Consider the following 21903-nt stretch of genomic DNA (forward strand, 5'->3'; position numbering starts at 1 on the left):
AGAGACAGAGACAGGCAGAGACAGGCAGAGGGAGAAGCAGGCACCTCACAGGGAGCCCAATGTGGGACTCGATCCCCAGACCCAGGATTACGCCCTGAGCCAAAGGCAAATACTCAACCACTGAGCCACCCAGGCATCCCAGTATTTCACATTTTTTTAAAATGGTTGTGTTTTTAGTTCCAATTTCATTTTTTTTAATGAAAAAAATTTACTATTTTCAAGTAATCTCTACACCCAGTATGGGGCTCAAACCCACAGCTCTGAGATCAAGAGTTGCACACTCCACTGACTGAGCCAGCTAGGCACCCCTTTCATTTCAATTCCTGATTGATCGTCGCTATTGTATATAAATGCAACTGGGATGCCTGGATAGCACGGCGGTTGAGCATCTGCCTTCAGCTCAGGGTGTGATCCAGGGGCCCTGGGGTCGAGTCCCATGTCGGGGTCCCTGCATGGAGCCTGGTTCTCCCTCTGCCTATGTCTCTGCCTCTCTCTCTCTGTGTGTGTCTCTTATGAATAAATAAATAAAATCTTTTTTTAAAAATGTAACTGATTTTTTGTGTGTTGCCTTTATATTCTATAACTTCATTTAAGTTGCTTATGAACCTAGTATCTTCTTCAGAGATGCCATAGAATTTCTGCCCAGATCATCATGCCATCTGTGAATAAAGATGGATTTATATTTTCATTTCCACTCTTATGCATTGGTCAGAAGCTCCAGAACATAAAAAAAATTAAAAAATAGAAAAAAAAAGAAAGGGATCCCTTGGTGGCGCAGCGGTTTGGCGCCTGCCTTTGGCCCAGGGCGCGATCCTGGAGACCCGGGATCGAATCCCACGTTGGGCTCCCGGTGCATGGAGCCTGCTTCTCCCTCTGCCTGTGTCTCTGCCTCTCTCTCTCTGTGTGTGACTATCATAAAAGGAAAAAAAGAAGCTCCAGAACAATGTTGAATAGAAGTAGTTCAAAGAAATATTTTTGTCTTGTTCCTGATATTAGAGGGAAAATATTCAATATTTCATCATTAAGTATGATGTTGTAAAAGTTTTGTCCATGACCTTTACCATGCTGAGGCTTTTGCTTTTTTTTTGGAGGGGGGGGGCTTTTTTGTTCTTAAAGACTTTATTTATTTAAAGAGAGAGAGATAATATAAGAAGGAGGAAGGGTAGAGGGAGAGCTAAAGAATTTCAAGCCGACTCCACTCTGAGCACAGAGCCCCACATGGGGCTTGATCTCACAATCCATGAGATCATGATCTGAACTGAAACCAAGAGCTGAATGCTTAACCCACTGAGCCATCCTGGTATCCCAAGGCTTTTTTTTTTTTTTTTTTTTTTTAAATCAGGAGTGGATATTGGATTTTGTCAAAAGCTTTCTCTGCATTTATTGAGATAAATGATTTTATAATATGATGAATTATGCCAATTGCATTTTATTTATTTATTTATTTATTTATTTATTTATTTTTTATGAGAGAGAGAGACAATGAGTAGGGGGTGAAGCAGAGGGAGAGAGACAAGCAGACTCTAGGTTGAGCACAGAGCCTGACACAGGGCTCAATTCCACCACCCTGAGATCATGACCTGAGCTGAAATCAAGAGTTGCATGTTCAACTGACTGAGCCACCCAGGTGCCCCAACTCATTGCATTTCTGGATACCACTTGATTGTGGAATATCATTATTTTTATATAGGGTTGAACCTGGCAATAGTTTTTAAATTTGTACATTTGTGTTCATTAGAGATGTTGGTCTATAGTTTTCTTGCAATATCTTAGCCTTTGTTCTGGAGTGATGTTGACTTCATTGAAGGAATTGGGAAAGAGTCCCTTCTCTTTAATTTTCTGAAAAAGTTTTGTAGGATTTGTATTATTTTACATCTTAAATATTTGGTAGAGTAAGTGAAAACATATGGACCTGGAGTTTTCTTCATGGGAAATTTCTAACCATAAAGTCAATTTTTAAAAACGTTTTAATCTGATTTTCATTATTTTTATTTATTTTGGGGAGGAGGGGCAAAAGGAGAGTTAGAGCGAGACTTTTTTATTTTTCAGATTTTATTTATTTATTCATGAGAGGCATAGAGAGAGGGGCAGAGACGGGCAGAGGGAGAAGCAGGCTCCATGCAGGAAGCCCAATGTGGGACTTGATCCTGGGACCCGGGGAACATGCCCTGAGCCGAAGGCAGATGCTTAACCGCTAAGCCATCCAGGTGTCCCTGGAGTGAGAATCTTAAGCAGGCTCCACACTTAGCCTGGAGTCCGACATGGGGCTCAATCTCAGACCCTGAGATCATGACTTCACACGAAATCAAGAGTCAGATGCTTAACTGATTGAACCACCCCACAAAATCAAATTTTTAAAAATATTTATTTATTTATTTATTCATGAGAGACAGAAAGAGAGAGAGAGAGAGAGAGAAAAGAGGCAGAGACACAGGCAGAGGGAGAAGCAGGCTCCATGCAGGGAGCCCAACACAGGACTGGATCCCGGGTCTCCAGGATCACACCCCGGGCTGCAGGCAGTGCTAAACTGCTACGCCACCGGGGCTGCCCACAAAATCAAATTTTTAAATAGATATAGGACTATACAGGCCATAAATTTCTTCCTGAGTGAATTTTTTAGTTTGTGTCTTTCAAGAAATTTGTTCCTTTTACTTAAATTGCTGATGTTGGGGGTATAAACTGGTTTGCAGTATTTCCTTATTGTTATTTTAGTCTCTACAGAACTTGCAGTGATATCACCTCACCTATTTCTGATGTTACTACTTGGTATCCTTCTATCTTTTTCTCTTAGCCAAAAATTTGTGTATTTTATTGATTTTCTCAAAAAACTAGTTTTTTGTTTCATGGATTTTCCTCACTTATTTTTCTGTTTTCTGTTTCATTGTTGCCACTCTGAGCTTTATTTTTCCTTTTCTTCTCTTTATTTTTCTTTTCTTTTTTAAATTTTTTTTCTTTTTTCTTTTTTTATTTATTTATGATAGTCACAGAGAGAGAGAGGCAGAGACGCAGGCAGAGGGAGAAGCAGGCTCCATGCACCGGGAGCCCGACGTGGGATTCGATCCTGGGTCTCCAGGATCGCACCCTGGGCCAAAGGCAGGCGCCAAACCGCTGCGCCACCCAGGGATCCCTCTTTTTTTTTTTTTAATATTTTATTTATTTATTCATGAGAGACACAGAGACACAGGCAGAGGGAGAAGCAGGCTTCAAGCAGGTAGCCCAGTGTGGGACTCGATCCAGGGACTCCGGGATCACGCCCTGAGCCAAAGGCAGGTGCTCAACCTGCTGAGCCACCCAGGCGTCCCTATTTTGATTTTCATTTGCTCTTCTTTTTCTAGTGTCTTAAGGTAGAAACTAAGGTCATTAATCTGAGACCGTCTTTTCTAATATTGATATTTCATGTGCTATAAATAACCCTCTACTGCATTAGCCACATTCTACAAATTGTGGTGTGCTGTGTTTTCATTTTCATGTATTTATACATTCTTGTTTTCCTTTTGATTTCTTCTCTGACTCTTGGGGTATATAGAAGGATGCTGTTTTCATTTCTAAATATTTTTCTCCCATCAGGGACTACTGTCTTTCATTACTTGATTTCCAATGTCCTAAAAACTGTTGTTTCATAAATTTTGTGTGTGTTTGTAGTTGTTTTAGGAGAGAAGGTAAATATAGCTTTATCTGCTCCATCTCAGTTGGAAGCAGAAGAGCCTGTTTCTCATCAAACACTGGATGGATGGATGGATGGATGGATGGATGGATGGATGGATGGATAAATGAGTGAATGCAATATATTTGTGTCTATACAAACATATAGTTTCCTATTTTATTGAGTGGGTTATAATCCCTTATTGTCATTATTTTTAAAAAGATTTTATTTATTTATTTATTTGAGAGAGAGAGAGAGAGAGAGAGAGCACACACAGAGGGAGAGGGAGAGGGCGAAGCAGACTCCCCAGCTGAGCAGGGAGACTGACACAGGGCTTGATCCCAGGACCCCAAGGTCATGACCTGAGCAGAAGCCACATGTTTAACTGACTGAGCCACCCAGGTGCCCCCTTACTGTCTTTACTTATTTCAATGTTAAAATTATCCTAAATTTGGCCAATGGGCATAAACATTTTAAAATATAAAAATGTTCAATGCAACATTTCTCCACCCAAATGAATGGACTAAGAGTGAAGGAGTTGGCCTTCAAGGAAAAGCAGGATGCCATTATTATTTGGTCCATTCATAGAAAAAAATCAGGAAACAACAACTGATTATTACTTTTCTTAGTAAGATTTTATTTTTTAAGTAATAAAAAGATTTTACTTTTTAAAAGATATTATTTTGGGGGACACCTAGGTGGCTCAATCAGTTGTCTATCTTTGGCTCAGGTCATGATCTTGGGATTCTGGGATAGAGCCCCACATTGGGCTCCTTGCTCATTGAGGAGCCCGATTCTCCCTCCCCCTCTGCCTGCCAGTCCACCTGCTTTTGCTCTCTCTCTTTCTCTGTCAGATAAATAAAATCTTTTAAAAAAATCTTATTTTTAAGTAATCTCTGCATCCAGCATGGGATGCTAACTTACAACCTAAGATCAAGAGTTGCCCACTCTACTAACTGAACCAGCCAGGCCCAATGACTGATTATTTTAACACTGAGTGTCTGAGGGACCTAGTAAAGGGTAGAAGTACCCACTTTATTCTCAACAAAACAATAGAGGCACCTGGTGGGTCTGATGGCAGAAAAATGTATTATAGAAAGAATGATGTTTGCATCTGTAAGATAAAGTAAAACTCGGCAGATCTAAGAAGGCAAGCAGATGTTTAGATGAATCTAGTTCTTTTTTTTTTTTTAAGATTTTATTTACTTATTCATGAGAGATACAGAGAGAGAGGCAGAGACACAGGCAGAGGGAGAAGCAGGCTCCATGCAGGGAGCCTGACGCAGGACCCTACCCCAGGGCTCCAGGATCACGCCCTGAGCCAAAGGCAGATACCCAATCTCTGAGCCACCCAGGCATCCCTAATGAATCTAGTTCTTGTTGGCGGTCAAGATGATAACAAGCAAGTACCTGGGAGAACAATGATGCTCCTTGACACACATTATGGAACTGCTTGGAACAAAGACATTCATTCTTCATCATTCAACAAGTATTAATTCAATGTTTAATACCTCTTAGGCACTGCTGTAGGTCCTGGGGAACAATACACTGAACCCAACAGACAAGTCCCCATTCTCAGGGCCTTACATGCCAGCAGTGTCTGGATAAAATGAGTTATCTTCTGAGAATGTGTGAAATTCCAGCCATTAATGCTCACGGATTCTTTCCAGAGGGCTGAGTTTCTACCTGAATTAGGGGGGGATGAGAGTCAGTGAAGTCTATGTCAGTACTGATACTTGAATCCTATCTGCATTGTTATGAGATCCAGAGAATCCCAGGGAAGGCTTGTTGAAACTCTTGAACCAGGCTTTGTTTTTGTTTTGTTGTTGTTTTTAAAAAAAAGATTTTATTATTTATTTACTCATGAGAGATAGAGGCAGAGGGAAAAGCAGGCTCCCTGTGGGGAGCCTGGTATAGGACTTGATTCCAGAACCCCGAGATCACGACCTGAATCAAAGGCAGATGCTTAACCACTGAGCCACCCAGGTGCCCCGAACCAGGCTTTGAAGTAGGAGCTGTTGGGTGGACATAGTAAGGGAGGCGTTACGCTCAGAAGAAATAACATGTTCAAGTCATGGAGGCATTGAAAAACATAAGAGAGTAGTGATAATTCAGTATCACTGGAACACAAAATAAGAATTCTAAGAAATTGGGCAGATTTGGTTAGTAAGAATTCTTGAACGGCCTTTTATGCTAGGCAAGGGGTTTCAGATAGTAACCTATAGAATTCAGAGAGACAGGAATTTTAAGCAGCAGCGCTACCTGACCTGATTTACTTTTTTTTTTTTTATTTACTTTTTTTTTTTAAGATTTTATTTATTCATGAGACACACACACAGAGAGAGAGAGAGAGAGAGAGAGAGAGAGAGGCAAAGGCACAGGCAGAGGGAGAAGCAGGCTCCATGCAGGGAATCCGACTTGGGACTTGATCCAGGGTCTACAGCATCATGCCCGGGGCTGAAGGCGGAGCTAAACTGCTGAGCCACCCAGGCTGCCCCTGATTTACTTATTGAAAGATTATTTTGGTGGTATTGTGGATGTTTAGATAGAGGCAGGTGAGCAATGCACAAAAGAACCATTCCTACACTTGCTATTATTAAGGGCCTAATACACAGTAGGCATTGTGATAGATACTAAAGATATAGTGAGAACAAGGTAGACATGATCCTTCCTTGCTCTTCTGGAGCTTACAAAGAATCTGGAGAATCAAAGATTAAATAAATAATGACAGAAATACTATGTTACAGGGATCCCTGGGTGGCTCAGCGGTTTAGCGCCCGCCTTTGGCCCAGGGCGCGATCCTGGAGTCCCGGGATCGAGTCTCGCATCGGGCTCCCGGCATGGAGCCTGCTTCTCCCTCTGCCTGTGTCTCTGCCTCTCTCTCTCTCTCTCTCTCTGTGTGACTATCATGAATAAATAAATTAAAAAAAAAAAGAACTGGGCTGGATCAAGAAGCTGGGCACCTTTTAGGAAGTGAAAGAAGGGCCTTTGGATTATCTGGACTTATGAACAGGGGGAATGACCAGAGACACCATTGAGGAGATACAGCAGACCATGTTGAAGATACTAGGCTTTGAATCAAGAGCCTTGGAGAAAGTCTTTGAGTTATTTTAGGCTGGAGAGTAAGATGATTAAGCTTTCATTTTAAGAAAAAAAATCATTTTTTAAAAGATTTTATTTATTTATTCATGGGAGACACAGAGAGAGGCAGAGACATAGGCAGAGGGAGAAGCAGGCTCCCTGCAGGGAGCCCGATGCGGGACTCGATTCCAGGACCCCAGATTCATGACCTGAGCCAAAGGCAGACACTCAACCACTGAGCCACCCAGGTGTCTTCATTTTAAGAAAAAATCAGTAACGATGCCTTGTGGAGAACTATTCAAGAGGCAAAGAGCATTCATGTATGGTTCTGACCAGGATGTGGAGCAACAGGACTCTTCCCAGGGTGGGAAATGTAACCTGGTGTAACCATTTTAGAAACAGCCTTGAGTTTTTCATATAGTTAAATATACACTTATCTTGTGATTTAGTAATTGTGTTCCTAGCTATTTATCCAAGAGAAATAAAAACATATGTCTGCTGTCCTTACACAGACAAAAAAGATGTGTACAAAAATGTTCTTAGCAGCTTTATTCATAATAACCCCAAACTGGAAATAACTCAAATGTCAGTCAACAGAAGATGATGAACAAGCTGTGGTGTATTCACTCAATGGAATACTTCTCAATAATAAAAAGAAACATACTTCTGATACTTTCAACATGAATGACTCTTACAGACATTGAGCAAGAGAAATAGGTCACAAAGGATAAATACAGTGTATGACTCCATTTACATGAGCTCTTGAACCGACAATACTCATTTATGGGGTTAAAAGTCAGAAGCATAGTTTCCTGGTGTCAGGTGTATGTGTGCTGGGGGAGCAGATGAACAACAGAAAAGAAGCCCAAGGGAATGTTCTGGGGTGATTGACATGTTTTATATATTGACCTGTGTGTATTTATTTGTCAAAACTGATTGAATTTTTCACTTCACATGGGAGCATTTTATTTTACATAAACTATAACACAACCAAGAAATAAAAGGGAGAAAGGAGAGAATCTGTGGCGTTTTTAGGAAGGTGGCAGAGGAGAAACAGAGAAAGGGACAAATAAGAGAAAAGTTTGGAGGTGAAATAATTTATTGATGCACTGGGGGAGCCTGAGGGAAAAGTCAAAACTGACTCTTAGGTTTCTGGCTGGGCAGCTCAGTGACTGGTAGTGTTATTACTGATCTGAGAAAAACTGTCCCCTTGGGGACACGTTTGTGTGTGGGGGGGGTAGGGAGCAGAGGAGGACGAAGGAGCCTTGGCTTTGACATGTCAGTCTGAGATGTCTGAGATGTCTGGGAGGCATCACTTGGCCCCATTAGACTACACTTACCCCATTTTTCTTGGTTTCTTCCCTGGAGTATCACACATCAACAAGACTATTCTCATTCTATAGCAAGGATTCTCAATAAAATAATACTTTACACCCATTCCTCAGAGGGTTTGGGAAAACCATTAAGAGTGGTTTTGGTTGTCACAAAGTGGTGGAGGGTGTGCTGAGATTCGGTGGGTAGGAGCCATGAGTACTGGATAGTCCCACAAAATGTAAAATTCTCTCTCTCGCTGCGCACTCACACAGGTGAAAGGTGTGTTTATAGTTATCCCAGGACCTAACTCCTTCTTTTTTCAGTTTTAACAGACCCTAAAATTCCTGGTAATGCAATTACTACATCAGTTGAGGGGGAATTATTGTCTAGTTGTTCAGAACTGGAGAATTGCTCTGTATTCCAGAAAAATTTTGCCTCCAACATCATTACAGTTCCTGGTGTGTGAGTAATCAATGTGACACTACTGTGTCAGTCTGCATTTGTAGTCCGGATTCTACATATAGTTGCCAGCATCTGCCTACTTTACTGAGGCTTCAGTGGAGACCATTCCCAAGCGTTCACCTAGTGAAAGACATTTTATTTTATATTTGCTTTTCTCTTATTTCTCTTTTAAATCAGAGATAAGTGATTATATACACATTTTGAAATTATGTGTTAGATTATATGATCTAGGATTATCATTTTGGGGTAGTAAGGCGTGGTATAACAAAATATTTGTTATCAAAAGGTCCTGCAGAGTCTAATATGGTTGAGATAAACCCATCTACATGGGCTCAGGAGGCAAACTGCTTGGTTTTACTACTGCAATTTATATGACTTTGGGCAAGTCAATTATTCTCATCTGTAAAATGGGGATCACGTTTCTACCTCATGGAGCTGTGTGAGGAAAATAATGAATGTTTGGTTAATATTTGTAAAACACTTAGAATAGGGACGCCTGGGTGGCTCAGCGGTTGAGTATCAGCCTTCGGCTCAGGGCATGATCCTAGAGTTCCGGGATCGAGTCCCACATCCGGCTCCCTGAGTAGAGCCTGCTTCTCCCTCTGCCCTCTGCCTGTATCTCTACCTCTCTCTCTTTCGGTTTCTCATGAATAAATAAATAAAATCTTAAAAAACAAACAAACAAAAAACACTTAGAATAATGCATGCCTGGCACATATTAAGTGCCAAATAAAGTTTAAAGAAAATAAATACTCTATCCAGGAAATTTTATTCATGGTCATGCCTTCAATTCCCACTATGCATTATTGTGGAAAATTTTCCAAATTTAAAAATATGTTGAGTGAGCTTTGCCTAAAAAATACATTTGTAGATATAATGACACTTGGTGAGACTTGGGAGAAAAAAAAATCATTTTCTTTCAAGCACATAATTTCCCAAGTAAAGCTAGTCATTTACTTTCCCAGTGAGGTAAAGAAGAGAGGGTTGGAGAACATTTATGTTCTGGTAACCTCAGAAACCAAAGAAACATGAACCCAAAGAAGAAAGACAAATGAGAAAAGGTCTTATTTAAATTTGTACAGCCTATATTTCTTTTTATGCTCACCAAGAAGAAACAAGATGCGTTATTTCATAAGAAGCTTTCGTTGGAAAGGCATTTCATGTTATCTCCAAATTCTCAAACTGTAAACTTCAACAATGAGCTATGTGAAATATTCTAATATTCACTGAATCTAGGGAATATGCTTGTTGTAGGAAATGGCATCTGCTTACATCAATGAGCAGTGATCATGAAACCCATTACTCTGTATACCAGACCTTGTTTCTGGTTTTGTTCTGAATTCATTATGCAAGTAAAATAAAAATGGTGGCTCCAGTGGATTTAGAGCCAAATGCAATGCAAAGCCTGTTTTCATCCACAACAAAGACTCACAAATGTCAACCTCCAGCCTGAGAACTTTCCTCTCCTGTTTCCTGGATCCTGGTTGGCTGCCCCTCAGTCTTTAGCTCTCAGATGAAGCTTGACATTTCCAAAGAAACCTTCTTTGACCACATAGTCTATGTAATGGTCCTGTTTTACACTTGCTTAGAACAACATTCCTTTCCTTCTGTGCACTTGTCATTGGTTTGTAATTATATACTTTAGTTTGCTTTAAAAAAAAATCTCTTGGGTCGCCTGGGTGGCTCAGTGGTTGAGCGTCTGCCTTTGGCTCAGGCATGATCCCAGGGTCAGGGGATGGAGTTCCACATTGGGCTCCCTGCAGAGAGCCTGCTTCTCCCTCTGCCTATGTCTCTGCCTCTCTCTGTGTGTCTCTCATGAATAAATAAAACCTTTAAAAAAAACCCTTCTCTGCCCCATTAGACTTAATCCACCACAGTAGTTCCTCACAAATGGCAGAGAACCAGGCCGTAACACAGTAGCTAGCATACAGTAGGTGCTTAATAAATATTTGTTGCATGGTGATCTGTCATTTTGGCATTCTGGAGTATACACATGAGATATGGGCCAAAGCTTGGAATTTGAAAGTCATCTGCATTTAAATACAAGAAAATAGATGAGATCACCCATCCCAAGGAGAAAGTGGGGAGAAGAGTGTGTGTGTGGGAAATCTGGAAAAGAGCCTTGGGGATCCTGACATTTATTTGGTGTAAATCAGGAGATGCTGGCAAAGGATACACATACACACCCACGCCCACCCCCACACACACACAAGAAAAAAGAATGGCTAGAGAGGTAAAAAGAAATTCAGGGAGAATGTGCTGCCAAGACAACCAAGAGAAGAGACTCTTGAAAGAAAGGAGTGGCCAGTTGTGAAAATACAGCTAAGAACTTAGTCAAGACAAGGGAAGAAATATTACCATTGAATTTAACAGCTTCAAGGTCATTTGTGACATTCATAAGAGCAATTTTGGGGCAGGAGTAGCTATGTTAGGTGAAAGGGGGTTGGGACAGGAGGTAAGCAACTGGAAGTAGCTAATGTAGGGCACTTTTCCAAGAAGCTTTGCTAGGAAGGAGAGAAGGAAGATGGAGCTGGGGAGTAATGAGGCATCAACTGAGTTTTTTGTTGCTGTTGTTTTATGTTTTTTTCTTTTTTTCACTCTTAGAAATATCTTTATTGTTTTAAAACAATTATGTACAAAAAAAAACCAATTATGTACATGAATTACAGAATGGTCAGCAAATCCATTCAAAGAAATAACCCACATCTCCATGTGAGAAGCAAGGAGCATTTTTTTTTTTGCAAGGAGCATTTAAAAAATCATTTTAACATGTATCTTTTTTTAAAAGAACATGTAATTAACATACAGTGCTATATTAGTATCAGATGTATAATGTAATATTCCAACAATTCTGTACATTACTCAGTACTTGTGATAAGCATCATTTTTTTTTAAGTGGAAGTTACTGTTAATGAAAATGGGAAATATTCAGTAGAAAGAGAGACTACTTATTTAATAAAGAGAAAGAATAATAAGAAGACAACATTCCTTACTAGGTTACTGATAAGGAATCACTGCTTGTCTTACAAGATCATTCTTCTTTGATCTACCTCTATGCATAAGAGCTCATTAAAAAGTGATTAGCATGACTTCCTAATGCAAGCCTGGAGGGGTCATGTTAAACCATTGCAAAGATCTTCCAGAAATCCTACCTTCTCAACTTCCCTGGGGCTGGGAATTAGTTCCAGAGTTTCCCAATCTTGGGTGCTAATGGCATTTTGGTTCAGATAATCTCGTGTTGTGGGGGAACGTCCTTTGTGCTGTAGGATATTTAGCAGAACTCCTGACCTCTACCCAGTAGATACCGGTAGCATCCAAATGTAACAGCTCAAAAACAGATATTGCTAAATGTCCCAGCTGACAACCACGGGTTATTCAAACCTAAGGAAGTCTAATTTTTAAAAAATCAGCTAATATTAACAACTCTCTAAATGTTGATATTGTTTTCATTGCGTTACGCTGTCATTGAAAATTATCCATAAACCTGGTATGAAAATATATTGTGCTGTTCATACGTGTTCGTATTTTTTAACTCTTAAATAAATGATACATCATTTTTAACATTTTAAGTAGAAAGAATCATAATACCAAACCAAATATATGTATGGATGGACCTTAGGAATGATGACTGGAAAGGGAAAATCACTTATTATTTATTTGGTGTTCTCTATATTTTACATTTTGTAAACCTGATTTTTTTTAAGCTTTTATTTTGGGGGGCACCTGAGTGGCTCAGCGGTTGAGCATCTGCCTTTGGCTCAGGGCGTGATCCTGTCGTCCAGGGATCAAGTCGCACATGGGGCTCCCTGCGTGGAGCCTGCTTCTCTCTCTGGCTCTATCTCTGTCTCTCTCTCTGTGTTTCTCATGAATAAATAAATGAAATCTTAAAAAAATAAAATATTTTATTTTGGGATGGGACACCTGTGTGGCTCAGTGGTTGAGTGTCTGCCTTGGGCTCAGGTCAAGATTCCGGGGTCCTGGGATGGAATGCCACTTCGGGCTCCCTTTGGGGAGCCTGCTTCTCCCTCTGCCTACGTCTGCACCTTTCTCTCTGTGTCTCTCATGAATAAATGAAAAGATTTTATTTTGGGGGCGCCTGGGTGGCTCAGTCTGTTAAGCGTTGGATTCTTGATTTTGGCCCAGGTCATGATCTCAGGGTTGTGAGATCAAGCCCGCCTTGGGATCCATACTGGGCGTGGAGCCTCCATAAAATTTTCTCATCTCCTCTCTCTGTCTCTCCCTCTACCCCTCCCCCCTCTGCCCTGTCTCTTAAAAAAAAAAAAAAAGATATTTTATTTTTTAAAGTCATCTGTACACCCAATGTGAGGCTCAAACCTACGACCCCAAGATCAAGAATTACATGCTCCACCCACTGAACCAGCTAGGCGCCCCTATACACCTGGTTTCCTTAGTTTTGTGTGCGTCTGTGTGTGTTTTAACACGCTCGTTGTATAAAAATGAGACAAAACAAAAAAGCCAGATACATTCAGAGAAGAAAATTAAAACCCTCAACAATACCATCCGTTCCCATTTTGGTGCCTATGCTTTAAGGACTTTGTGTGCATCCATTCATTTATTCATTAACTGATTGATCACCCATCTTCCTGAGAGGAGAACTGGGCAGTCAAGGAACGTTTTGCTGCTGCTGTTTTTCTTTTTTTTCTTTTTTCTCTTTTTAAATGGGAGAGATGTGGGCATGTTTTAGAACCAGTGGAAAGAAAGACCTAGTTTAGAAAGAGGAAAATGGGATGATCCTCCGAGTGAGGTTTCTGAGAAGGAATGGATTGTAAGCAGAGAGAGGAGGGATCATCTTTTGATGAAGTGCGGGGGGGTGGGGTGGGGAGCGTTTTGGGAAAGAAGATGCACATACACACAGGCACACGCGTATCTTATTGTAGCTACATGTAAGTGTACGGCCGTATCTCCCTATAAGCATGCATGAAGCTCCCAGGGCACTTGTAATCTACACGTAAGTGTACGGCCGTATCTCCCTGTAAGCTCGCACGAAGCTCCCAGGACACAGATATTTGTACTTTGCTACACGTATGTATCGTATTGTATCTTCACGCTTCCTGCCGGGGGTGGGGAGCGAGTCTCGAACCCGCGTCTTGGCTGGGTCTATTGTAACCACCGTCCCCACGCCGCGGCTCTTCCTCCCCATCATTTTCGCACCACCCTCTCGCACGCCGCCGGGGCTTCGGTGTCGGGAGCCACCTCCGAGGCTTGGACATGTTGGCCGTTTACAGTCTTTTTTCACCATCACCGACGCCGGGGCTTCCCATGTTGACGGTGAAATATTCCTAGGGACCCGGGATTGTTTTCGGAGCAGAGACATCCGCGCCGGCGGAACTGCTGAGTCAAACGGTCTGCAAAATTCGGTGGCTAAAAACCGCCGTGAGCCTCCCAGTCCACCTCAGGTATGCCTCCTTCACCTGAGGAGGAAGCGGAGGAGCACAGAGGTTAAATAACTGGCCCAAGGTCAACAAATAATTACAAGTGGCGGATTTCAAAAGCCGCGCGGGCTCATTTGGCTGCGGCAGGGGTAGAATTTGCGGTTTTGGCCTTTTTTTTTTTTTTTGGTGTGTTTCGGTGGGGGAGGGGCCGGGTGGCAGAGAAGGAAACTTGTGTCGCAGCAAAGAAGGAGGAGGAGGAGGAGGAGGAGGAGGAGGAGGAGGGGCGGGACTCCAGGCGGATCGCAGCCGGCCGCGGCGACAGAGGCTGGGCCCGGGGCTCGGCGGGCCCCTCCAGCCGCTGTGCAGGGCGCCTTGGAGGCGGTGACCCCGGTCCAGAGAGGTCCGGCCCGCGCGCCCGGGCGGTTGCCAAGGGCCTGCCCCGGCTGCGGGGCTAGTTGCTAGGGCCTCCATCTTGAGGCCGGTGGCCGCGGCGCCCCCGGAAGGGGTTGCCGAACGGGGCATTCACTTCCGGTCTGGGGCCTGCGGCGGCGGCGGTGGCGGCGGCGGCGGCAGCGGGTCGGTGTAGAAAATGGCGCTGGTGCAGCGGCTCGGGCCTCTCCCCGCGGCGCTGCGGAGGGCTTGAGGCTCGCGAGCCTCACTCGCCGCGCCCCACTTGCTCGTGCACTTTACACACATGAGGTGAGCGGGGCGGGGGCCTCCCTCCGGGCGGGAGGAGCCTGGGGCGCTGCCGCAGGGCCCGCGACCGCGGGTGGCGGCGGCGGCGGCGGCGGCGGCGGGCGTCCCCGAGACCTCGGGCCGCGGCGGGGGAGGGGGGTGCGGGGCGGGGGCGCCCCTGCGGGGGCCCGGCGGGAAGCCCGGAGGGGCCGCGCTGCGCCGCTGGGGCCGGGCCGGGGGCTGCGGCTCGCCCGCGCCGCCTGCCCGCAGTCCGGGCTGCAGCCCCGCAGCTTTGTGAGCACCCCCGGGCTACCCTCCCCTCCCCCATCCGCCCCGGCGCGAGCCTCTGCCGCAGCAGCTCCGTTTTCACGCGCATCTCCCTCCCTCCCTCCCTCCCTCTCTCTCTCTCTCTCTCTCTCTCCTTTTCTTTTCTCTTGCAGAGAATTGGAAGCTAAAGCTACCAAAGACGTAGAAAGGACTCTTAGCAGGTAAGATGGGCGAGCTTCCGTCTCTGTCGCCCCATTCATCGTGTATTTCCACTCGGGTTCGCCCCGTTCTGGGTCTAGAAGTCCCCCCCCCACCCCCACCCCGTGTCATTTTTCTTTTCGCACGCAGGGAATAGACATTCGGGAGAAGAGGCCGGAGGGAATATTGGATGGGAGGGATTGCGGGGAGATGCGTTCATTACGCGTGTGTTCTTTTCTTTGGGGGAGGGAAAGAAAACACACACACACACACACACACACAAAACAAAACAGCGAAAAGCAATTCTTGTAAACTTAGTTAAAGCATTCTCACCCTTTTAGAATTTAATTAGGGGACTTGTGCATTAATTACTATCGTAAATGGTTGCAGGCATTGTGTGACTCATGATTGAGGCGGCCCTTATGGCGGGCTGTCAAACTGTTTTGGCTTCCCCGTTATTACTTTGTAACTCAAATTGTTGCCTTTATAAGAAGATACTATGTTCGCATTATTATTATTATTATTAATTTTTTTTTTTCCTCTCCCAACACATTGTAGTCAGGCAGATTCTGTTGCACTGGAAACAGTTTTGCCCTTGAACTTTACCGAGCATAAACTGCGTTTTGTTTTCTTTTGAAACTAAATTTGAGTCTATGGTCGGTGTGTGCTCTTTTTATCAACTGGTAAAGCGATTTAAAAAATTCTGTTTCCAATAAGTGGTTATCATTTCTACTGGGCCCAGAGTGCTTTTGCACTGGTAACTTAAATCATCGCCACAAAAGGAGTTTTTTTGGTTTTTAAACGTTGCCTTTATGGAAACGTTTAGCTTTATTGAGCTGTAATTGCTTAAAGCATCAGAGCATTGCACTGTATTTAACTCTTTTTCAGATTCATTTTCTTATAGTCCTTTCTTTATTGGCCGGCTTCTTTTGAATTATATGGAGAGACTCAGAGAAACTTCTAGATGAACCTTATCAGTATACGGCCTTCTTTTTCACTTGGACAGGATAAAACAAAATCTCTTCTATCTCAGGTTTTAATGTAGTTTGTCCTTGACGACTGTGAGTTTTAGGTTTATGATGGAGTTAATAACAGTTCAAATCGTGTGTATTTTTTTCACTATAAAAAATCATCCCAAATTGCTGGTCTTTTGATTTTATAGATATTGATCTGTTAAGGTGATTGTTAAAAAAATCTTTTCGGTGGGTGAAGGTTGGGCATCACTGACTCGCCAAATAAGAGATTTTCTGTTATAATTATGGGGACTGGTTCAAGGAAATTAAGCCTGACATCACTGACTAAACAACTGTTCTTTGGATATCTAATAAGTTTTCTTGTCAGAAGCTTAAAAAAATGTTGAGGTATGAAACCATTAAAGAAAACAGATTGAATTTTCAGCAGTGGAAAGGAACTTGGAGTCCATTTTTCTTCCCGTTTTTGCTTTGTCAGGTAACCATATCAGTATAGTTGCTGTGGAGGTTTTCTGGGGCTTAATTAACAATTGCCTTTACCACAGGTATAATTTTCATATGCTGTTATTGTTAGAACTTAGAGTATATTAGCTGTGTATCAGAATTTGGATCCCAGCTCTGCCACTTAAAATATGACCTTGACTCTTGGCAAATCATTTAGCCTCTCTGTGTGTAATCTGTAAAACAAGAGGTTTGGGCTAGTCAGTTGCTAAGGTGTGTGAGGCCCCTTGAGTTGTATAATAAGGGGTCAAGTACCATCCCTGGCCACAGAGAGCATGTACAATCTGGTAGGAAGACTGTCATATGTACATAATTAATACAAGGTAGTTGCTGTAGAGGTTAAGATACCATCGCATTCCATACATGAGGATCTTCAGTTGGTTCTCAGGGATGAAGAGGAAGAACAATTATCAAGGAGGGTTACAAGGTAGTGTATTAGGACTGTGAAGACGGTAGCATAACCTACAGGTTAATAGCATTCTGAGGGGGGAGAGGTGTGATTAGATGGGCAAATGCTTTCCTTTGACTCCGTCTCTAGTTCTGTGCTTCCTTTTTCCCAAATAATGAGTGTATTTCTTGAAGCATTTATGCTCCCTCCAGGAAATCAGGGCATTTTTCTTAGTATTCCTTTAGCAAACACTTCTGGAGCGTCTTCTGTGTTCCAAGTGCAAGACTAGGCCCTAGGGAGGGGAAGAACCGAAGTAGCTAAAAGTACTGAAAGCCTCCTCTCTGCCTGGCACACTCTTTTGAAGACTTGCCATGGACTCTTCTGATCCCTGGATCACTGTTTGAAGTAGGTACTGTTATTACTGGTTAATAGACGAGGACTTTGAGGCACAAGGAGGTTAAGTAACTTTCAGGAGGCCACACCACTGGCAATTGGAGGAGCTGTCAGGCTTTGGATCATACTGAATCGTCTTTTACTAGAGACATCGTTCTTCATTTTGAAAAGTTTGGAAAATATCTTTGAGGAGGCAGAACCAGCAGGTACATGCGATTCTCCTAGATCAGAGTTTCTTAACTTGGGCTCTGTTGACATTTGTGGTCAGCAGCATCTGCCTGTCGCACTCCCCACCCAGTCCTGACAATCAGAAAGGTCTGTGGATATTGCTAAATGTTCTCTGGGAGGCACAATCACCTCCAGTTGAGAACTGTTATCTTAGAGCTTCATATTCCCTGAAGACAACCAAACATAGGGACTTTGAAGGTTAAACATTTAAATGTTAAATTGATTACTATGTCTTTATGCCAGGGAAGTCCACATCCTATTGTGCTGGCCCTCTAGCCTCTGAATGTTAGAGTTGTGTAGCCATTCCCCTTTTCCTCTGCTAAGTGGCAGACCCTCAAAACAGTGTGCCAGGTAGCCAGTGCCAGTGAGACAAAATGGGCACAAGAGAAATTTAGTTTACTACCTGGGGTAAACTGTATTTCTTAATTCATGTCAACCATTGAAGTTGTCACTTTATGTCAATATCATGGGCATACAAGAGGCAACTGTGATGTCTAGATAGGGGTGGTGGTCACAACTGGAACTGAACTTTAAAGGATGAAATCAGTTTTGAAAGGCAGAGAAAAGGGCAGCGTAAGAACACCAGAACTAATGGCACAAAATCCAGGAAGTACTGGGGGTTTTGAAATACAATGGGTAGTTTGGTTAGATTGGCACCGAAGAGCAGGGACGGGCACACAGGTTCTTGAATATTATTAGGTTGAGGACTTCTGGCATAGATCTTTTCAGTAGTGTAGAGCTATTACATGCTCTTGGGTAGGATAGTTATGATATGATAGAATAAGGCAGGCGTTGATGAAGACCTGAATTACAGTGGTAGAAGAAGGGAGCTGAGAGTGGGAGATACAGAGGAAGTGGAGTCTGGGATTTGGCAGCTAACTAGGTTGGGATTAATTGTAGAGAGGTCTAAACAGTGTCTTGATTGACCCAGCCTCTGAACAGAAAAGAGGTCAGAACAGAAATAGGAGTTTGGTGAGAGAAGATGGTAAGTCACATTTTCTAGTTGTAAAAAAATCTAAGACCAACTGACCTAATTTTAAAAAAATATTTTGGAGGCCAAAGCCATAGAATCCTTGAGTATTTAGAGTGGGACCATGACATCAGAGAAGACCAGCCAGTATTCTGATCTCTTCCATTTTACAAATGAGACAGCTATGGTTAAAACAGATCCAGTAACTCAGTCAAGGCTATATTCTCTCAAGTGACAGATCTGGGATTCCAACTACCGGGTCTTGCAACTGTGTGTGGTATTTTATTTTATATTGCACGATAGAAGAATGATAACGTTGGTTTCTCCTTCCTATCTGAAAATGTTTGTGCCCATTCTAGTAACTTATTATAATGTAGGTTGTATTATCTAAAGTAAAAATTACACATTTCGTGTTAGGTGATTCCACACCCCCCCTCCCAAACTATTGAACACCATCATTTAAGAAAAATTGTTAAAGATGCTGTTAATGCCATATTCTGTAGCATCTAAACTGGGATTGTTGTTATCTGAAGCACTTTTGCCTGGGACAGGTGCTACATAAGAGAAGATAAGGGGCAGCAGGAATTAACCAGGGCATTAAGTCTTTGTAGATAAGAGACCCTGCTCTTGCAATTTGTTAAAAAATAATTCTGAAAAAAAAAAAATAATTCTGAAAAAAATTATCTTCCAATTTTGTTGAGCTTTTCTGTTGCCTTCCTGTGATGTGTTTTATGGGCCAGCAAATTCATATTGGTAGGTTTCTTTCTAGCTTAATTTGGTGGCTATGTGGTAAGTCAATTGGTAGAGTAAATGAATCACAAACTAAGTTTAATTTAAAAACGTGCAACAACCCTCTTTGGAAAATTTAAATATGAACATCATTAAAAAGTCTGAGTACCACTCCGTAACCTCTTGTGTTTTTGGCATCTGAAGTAAGTCTGCAAGTATAATAAATTAAGGTCTTTTACATTTCTGTTTTCTGACAACCTCAGAAGCATGGCCCATGATTGGAAAGACTAAAATAGAATGTGCTGTGTGTATTCTGCTCAGAATGACTTAGGACAGGTCTCTCACTCAAAGTCAAGAAAATGTCCTCTCATTTAAAATTTAAAAAAAAAATCCTTCTGACCTTCAGTAAAGTAGCAAGAATAAGTGAACACCTGTATCTCTCCCTAAGTTTACCAGTTATTAATATTTTGCCATATCATATTATCATGCCAGTTCATTCCTAAGTAAGACAGCACTCATCTCCTAAGAACAAGGGCATTCTATATAACAGTCGCATTATCATGCACGGGTAACTTTAACATTGTCGCGCTGCCTTTTTGTCCATATTCAGATTTTCCCAGTCATCTCAGTAATGTCTTTTTAAATAGATTGGGTTTTTCCTCCTCCATTCCTTAACCCAGGGTCACTTTTAGTTGTCTGTGATTTCTTTCCATCAGGAGCAGCTCCTTACCTTTGTCTTCCCCTTTCATGACATTGACATTTTAGAATAGTCCAGACTCGTTTTTGCAGTCTTCATTATGGCTTTTTCTGCTGGTTTCTGTAGGATTAGATTCAGTGAAACCTTTTTGGCAGGAATAGTGCACAGGTGATGTGCTCTCAAGTAGTCATGTCAGGCTCCTTTCCCCACCATTTCTAAGCAAATTAACTGAAAGTAGACCTAGTACTTTTACCTTCATGCTGTTTCTTTCATTTTTAGACATGCCAACAATTAGGTCAAACTGAGATATGCTTTTAAATAGTTGAGGTTATAGTAATTACAGGTCTTCATGTTTAAACTGATCACTTGTAATGACTGCAGATTTTTTGAAGGGTCATTCTGTAGATAGCTCCCTAATTGTTAGACATAAAAGTTCCTTGCTTTCAACTTTCACCACTGATAAACTGATAACCTGAGTAAGAAAATGAAACCTAGGGCCTGGGCTTGTGATCTGCATTCTGAAAAAGGATGCCGCCAGAACAGAGATTCACATCCTGGATTCCACACAGGGATATAGATGGTATGAAGTAGTTTGAAAAACTGAATATGTTCTTAAAAAAAAAAAAAAAAAAAAAGATGGTCGTTAGCATTTATCAGATTTCAGAGGGTCAGGGCTCCCCAAAGAGTAAAACAATGTTGCAGGGAGGCTATCAGAGGAGCTGGGCAGTGGCGACTAGAAGGGAGATTTTAAGATTCAAAAAGAGAAAGTAATGTTCAACAAAGGTGTAGTTTCTCTCTTAAAAAAAAAAAAGCATGAAAATAAATATAGTTTAAATTTCCTATTAAGGTGGTCTTATTTTAAAAAATGATTTGCATACTCTGGGTGTGTGCGTTGGCTATGAAGCAGAAACTAGGGAAGAGCATGTTGAATTTGCAGCAGCATGTTGTGTGCCGAGGACTCAGCTGACTTCCAGTTTCAGATGGAATGTTCACAACAGATTGAAACCTGGCTAAGGAATTTTATACTTTGAACCTTACAAGATATTTTCTGCAAACAGCGATTGATTGGATTTGGTATAATAACCAACAAGATTAAACCAAGTCACTTGGTTTGCTGTTCTTACTAGTGGTTTTGAGTCATTTAGCATTTACTGAGCAGCTTGCTTCAGTAATAATTGAGTATTTTTATGATTTTGACATCTGTGTTTTGTTGACTTTGGTCTTATTCTTTTGAAGTATCCCTCTAAAACACAAGGAAATAGTACTATGTGGTGCTCAAATACACACTGCTCTTAAATGTGTTTTTAAGCATTACTTCACTGTTTGATAGTTGACCACACAAAGGATGTCAGAGAGGTCGGTTTTACTTAGTATTCTACTTGTGAAGCTCTGGGTGATGTGGGGCATATGTGTGTGAGGCTCTTACCACATAAAGGTAGGAAAGGGCATCAAGTGCGTCCTCTACGCTGCTGCAAGTTAATCAACCTCAAGCCACAGTTCTGAGCTTGTCCCTCACTATTTCTTAGAAACCTTGGCTAGCTCCCCATTGAATCTGGAACTTAAGCCCAACTCTTGTTTGTGCTCAGTTTATCTGTCTCTAGTTTATCCCTCTACTTTTCCCTATCCTCAATTCTTCTCTGAATGTTTCCCTCAGTTTTCTTTTTTATTCATTCATGAGAGAGACAGAGGGAGAGGCAGGCTCCTCACGGAGAGCCTGATTCTGGACTCGATCCTGGACCCCGGGATCATGCCCTGAGCCAAAGGCAGACGCTCAACCCTTGAGCCACTCAGGCGCCCCAAGACCACATTTTCTTTAGCGACTCCTCAGTTGGTGGGTGTTATTAGGGTTTTCACTTTAAGGTTATTGTGAATAATGACAATGTGAACATTCCCGAATGAGTGTTGCGTGAGTGTTGCTGTGACCATAGTGTTTTCAGTTCTCTTGGGTACATACCTGGAAGCAGAATTGCTGGGGCGTATGGTAATTCTGTGT

The 21903-nt window shown here is 42.2% G+C and overlaps 1 protein-coding gene across 13 annotated transcripts in view; it reads left to right on the forward strand.

The window, feature by feature from the left end:
• The window catches only part of TNRC6A (trinucleotide repeat containing adaptor 6A), a 207377-nt gene that overhangs the window by 86048 nt on the left and 99426 nt on the right, over positions 1-21903 (forward strand). Inside the window, exons 1-2 of one of the 13 annotated variants that reach the window (XM_077907057.1) lie at positions 13723-13917; positions 15009-15056. The exons of 10 other annotated variants lie outside the window; for them this stretch is intronic. Coding sequence is in view for 2 of the 3 variants with exons in the window: in XM_077907055.1 (XP_077763181.1) it covers positions 14588-14592; positions 15009-15056 (53 nt within the window). In the remaining variant the exon portion in view is untranslated. Of the gene's footprint in view, positions 1-13722; positions 13918-14419; positions 14593-15008; positions 15057-21903 lie in introns of those variants that run through there. 2 more of the 13 variants (XM_077907055.1, XM_077907062.1) reach the window with 2 other exon arrangements.

This window comes from Canis aureus, chromosome 8 (assembly GCF_053574225.1).
Source record: "Canis aureus isolate CA01 chromosome 8, VMU_Caureus_v.1.0, whole genome shotgun sequence".
NCBI lineage: Eukaryota > Metazoa > Chordata > Mammalia > Carnivora > Canidae > Canis > Canis aureus.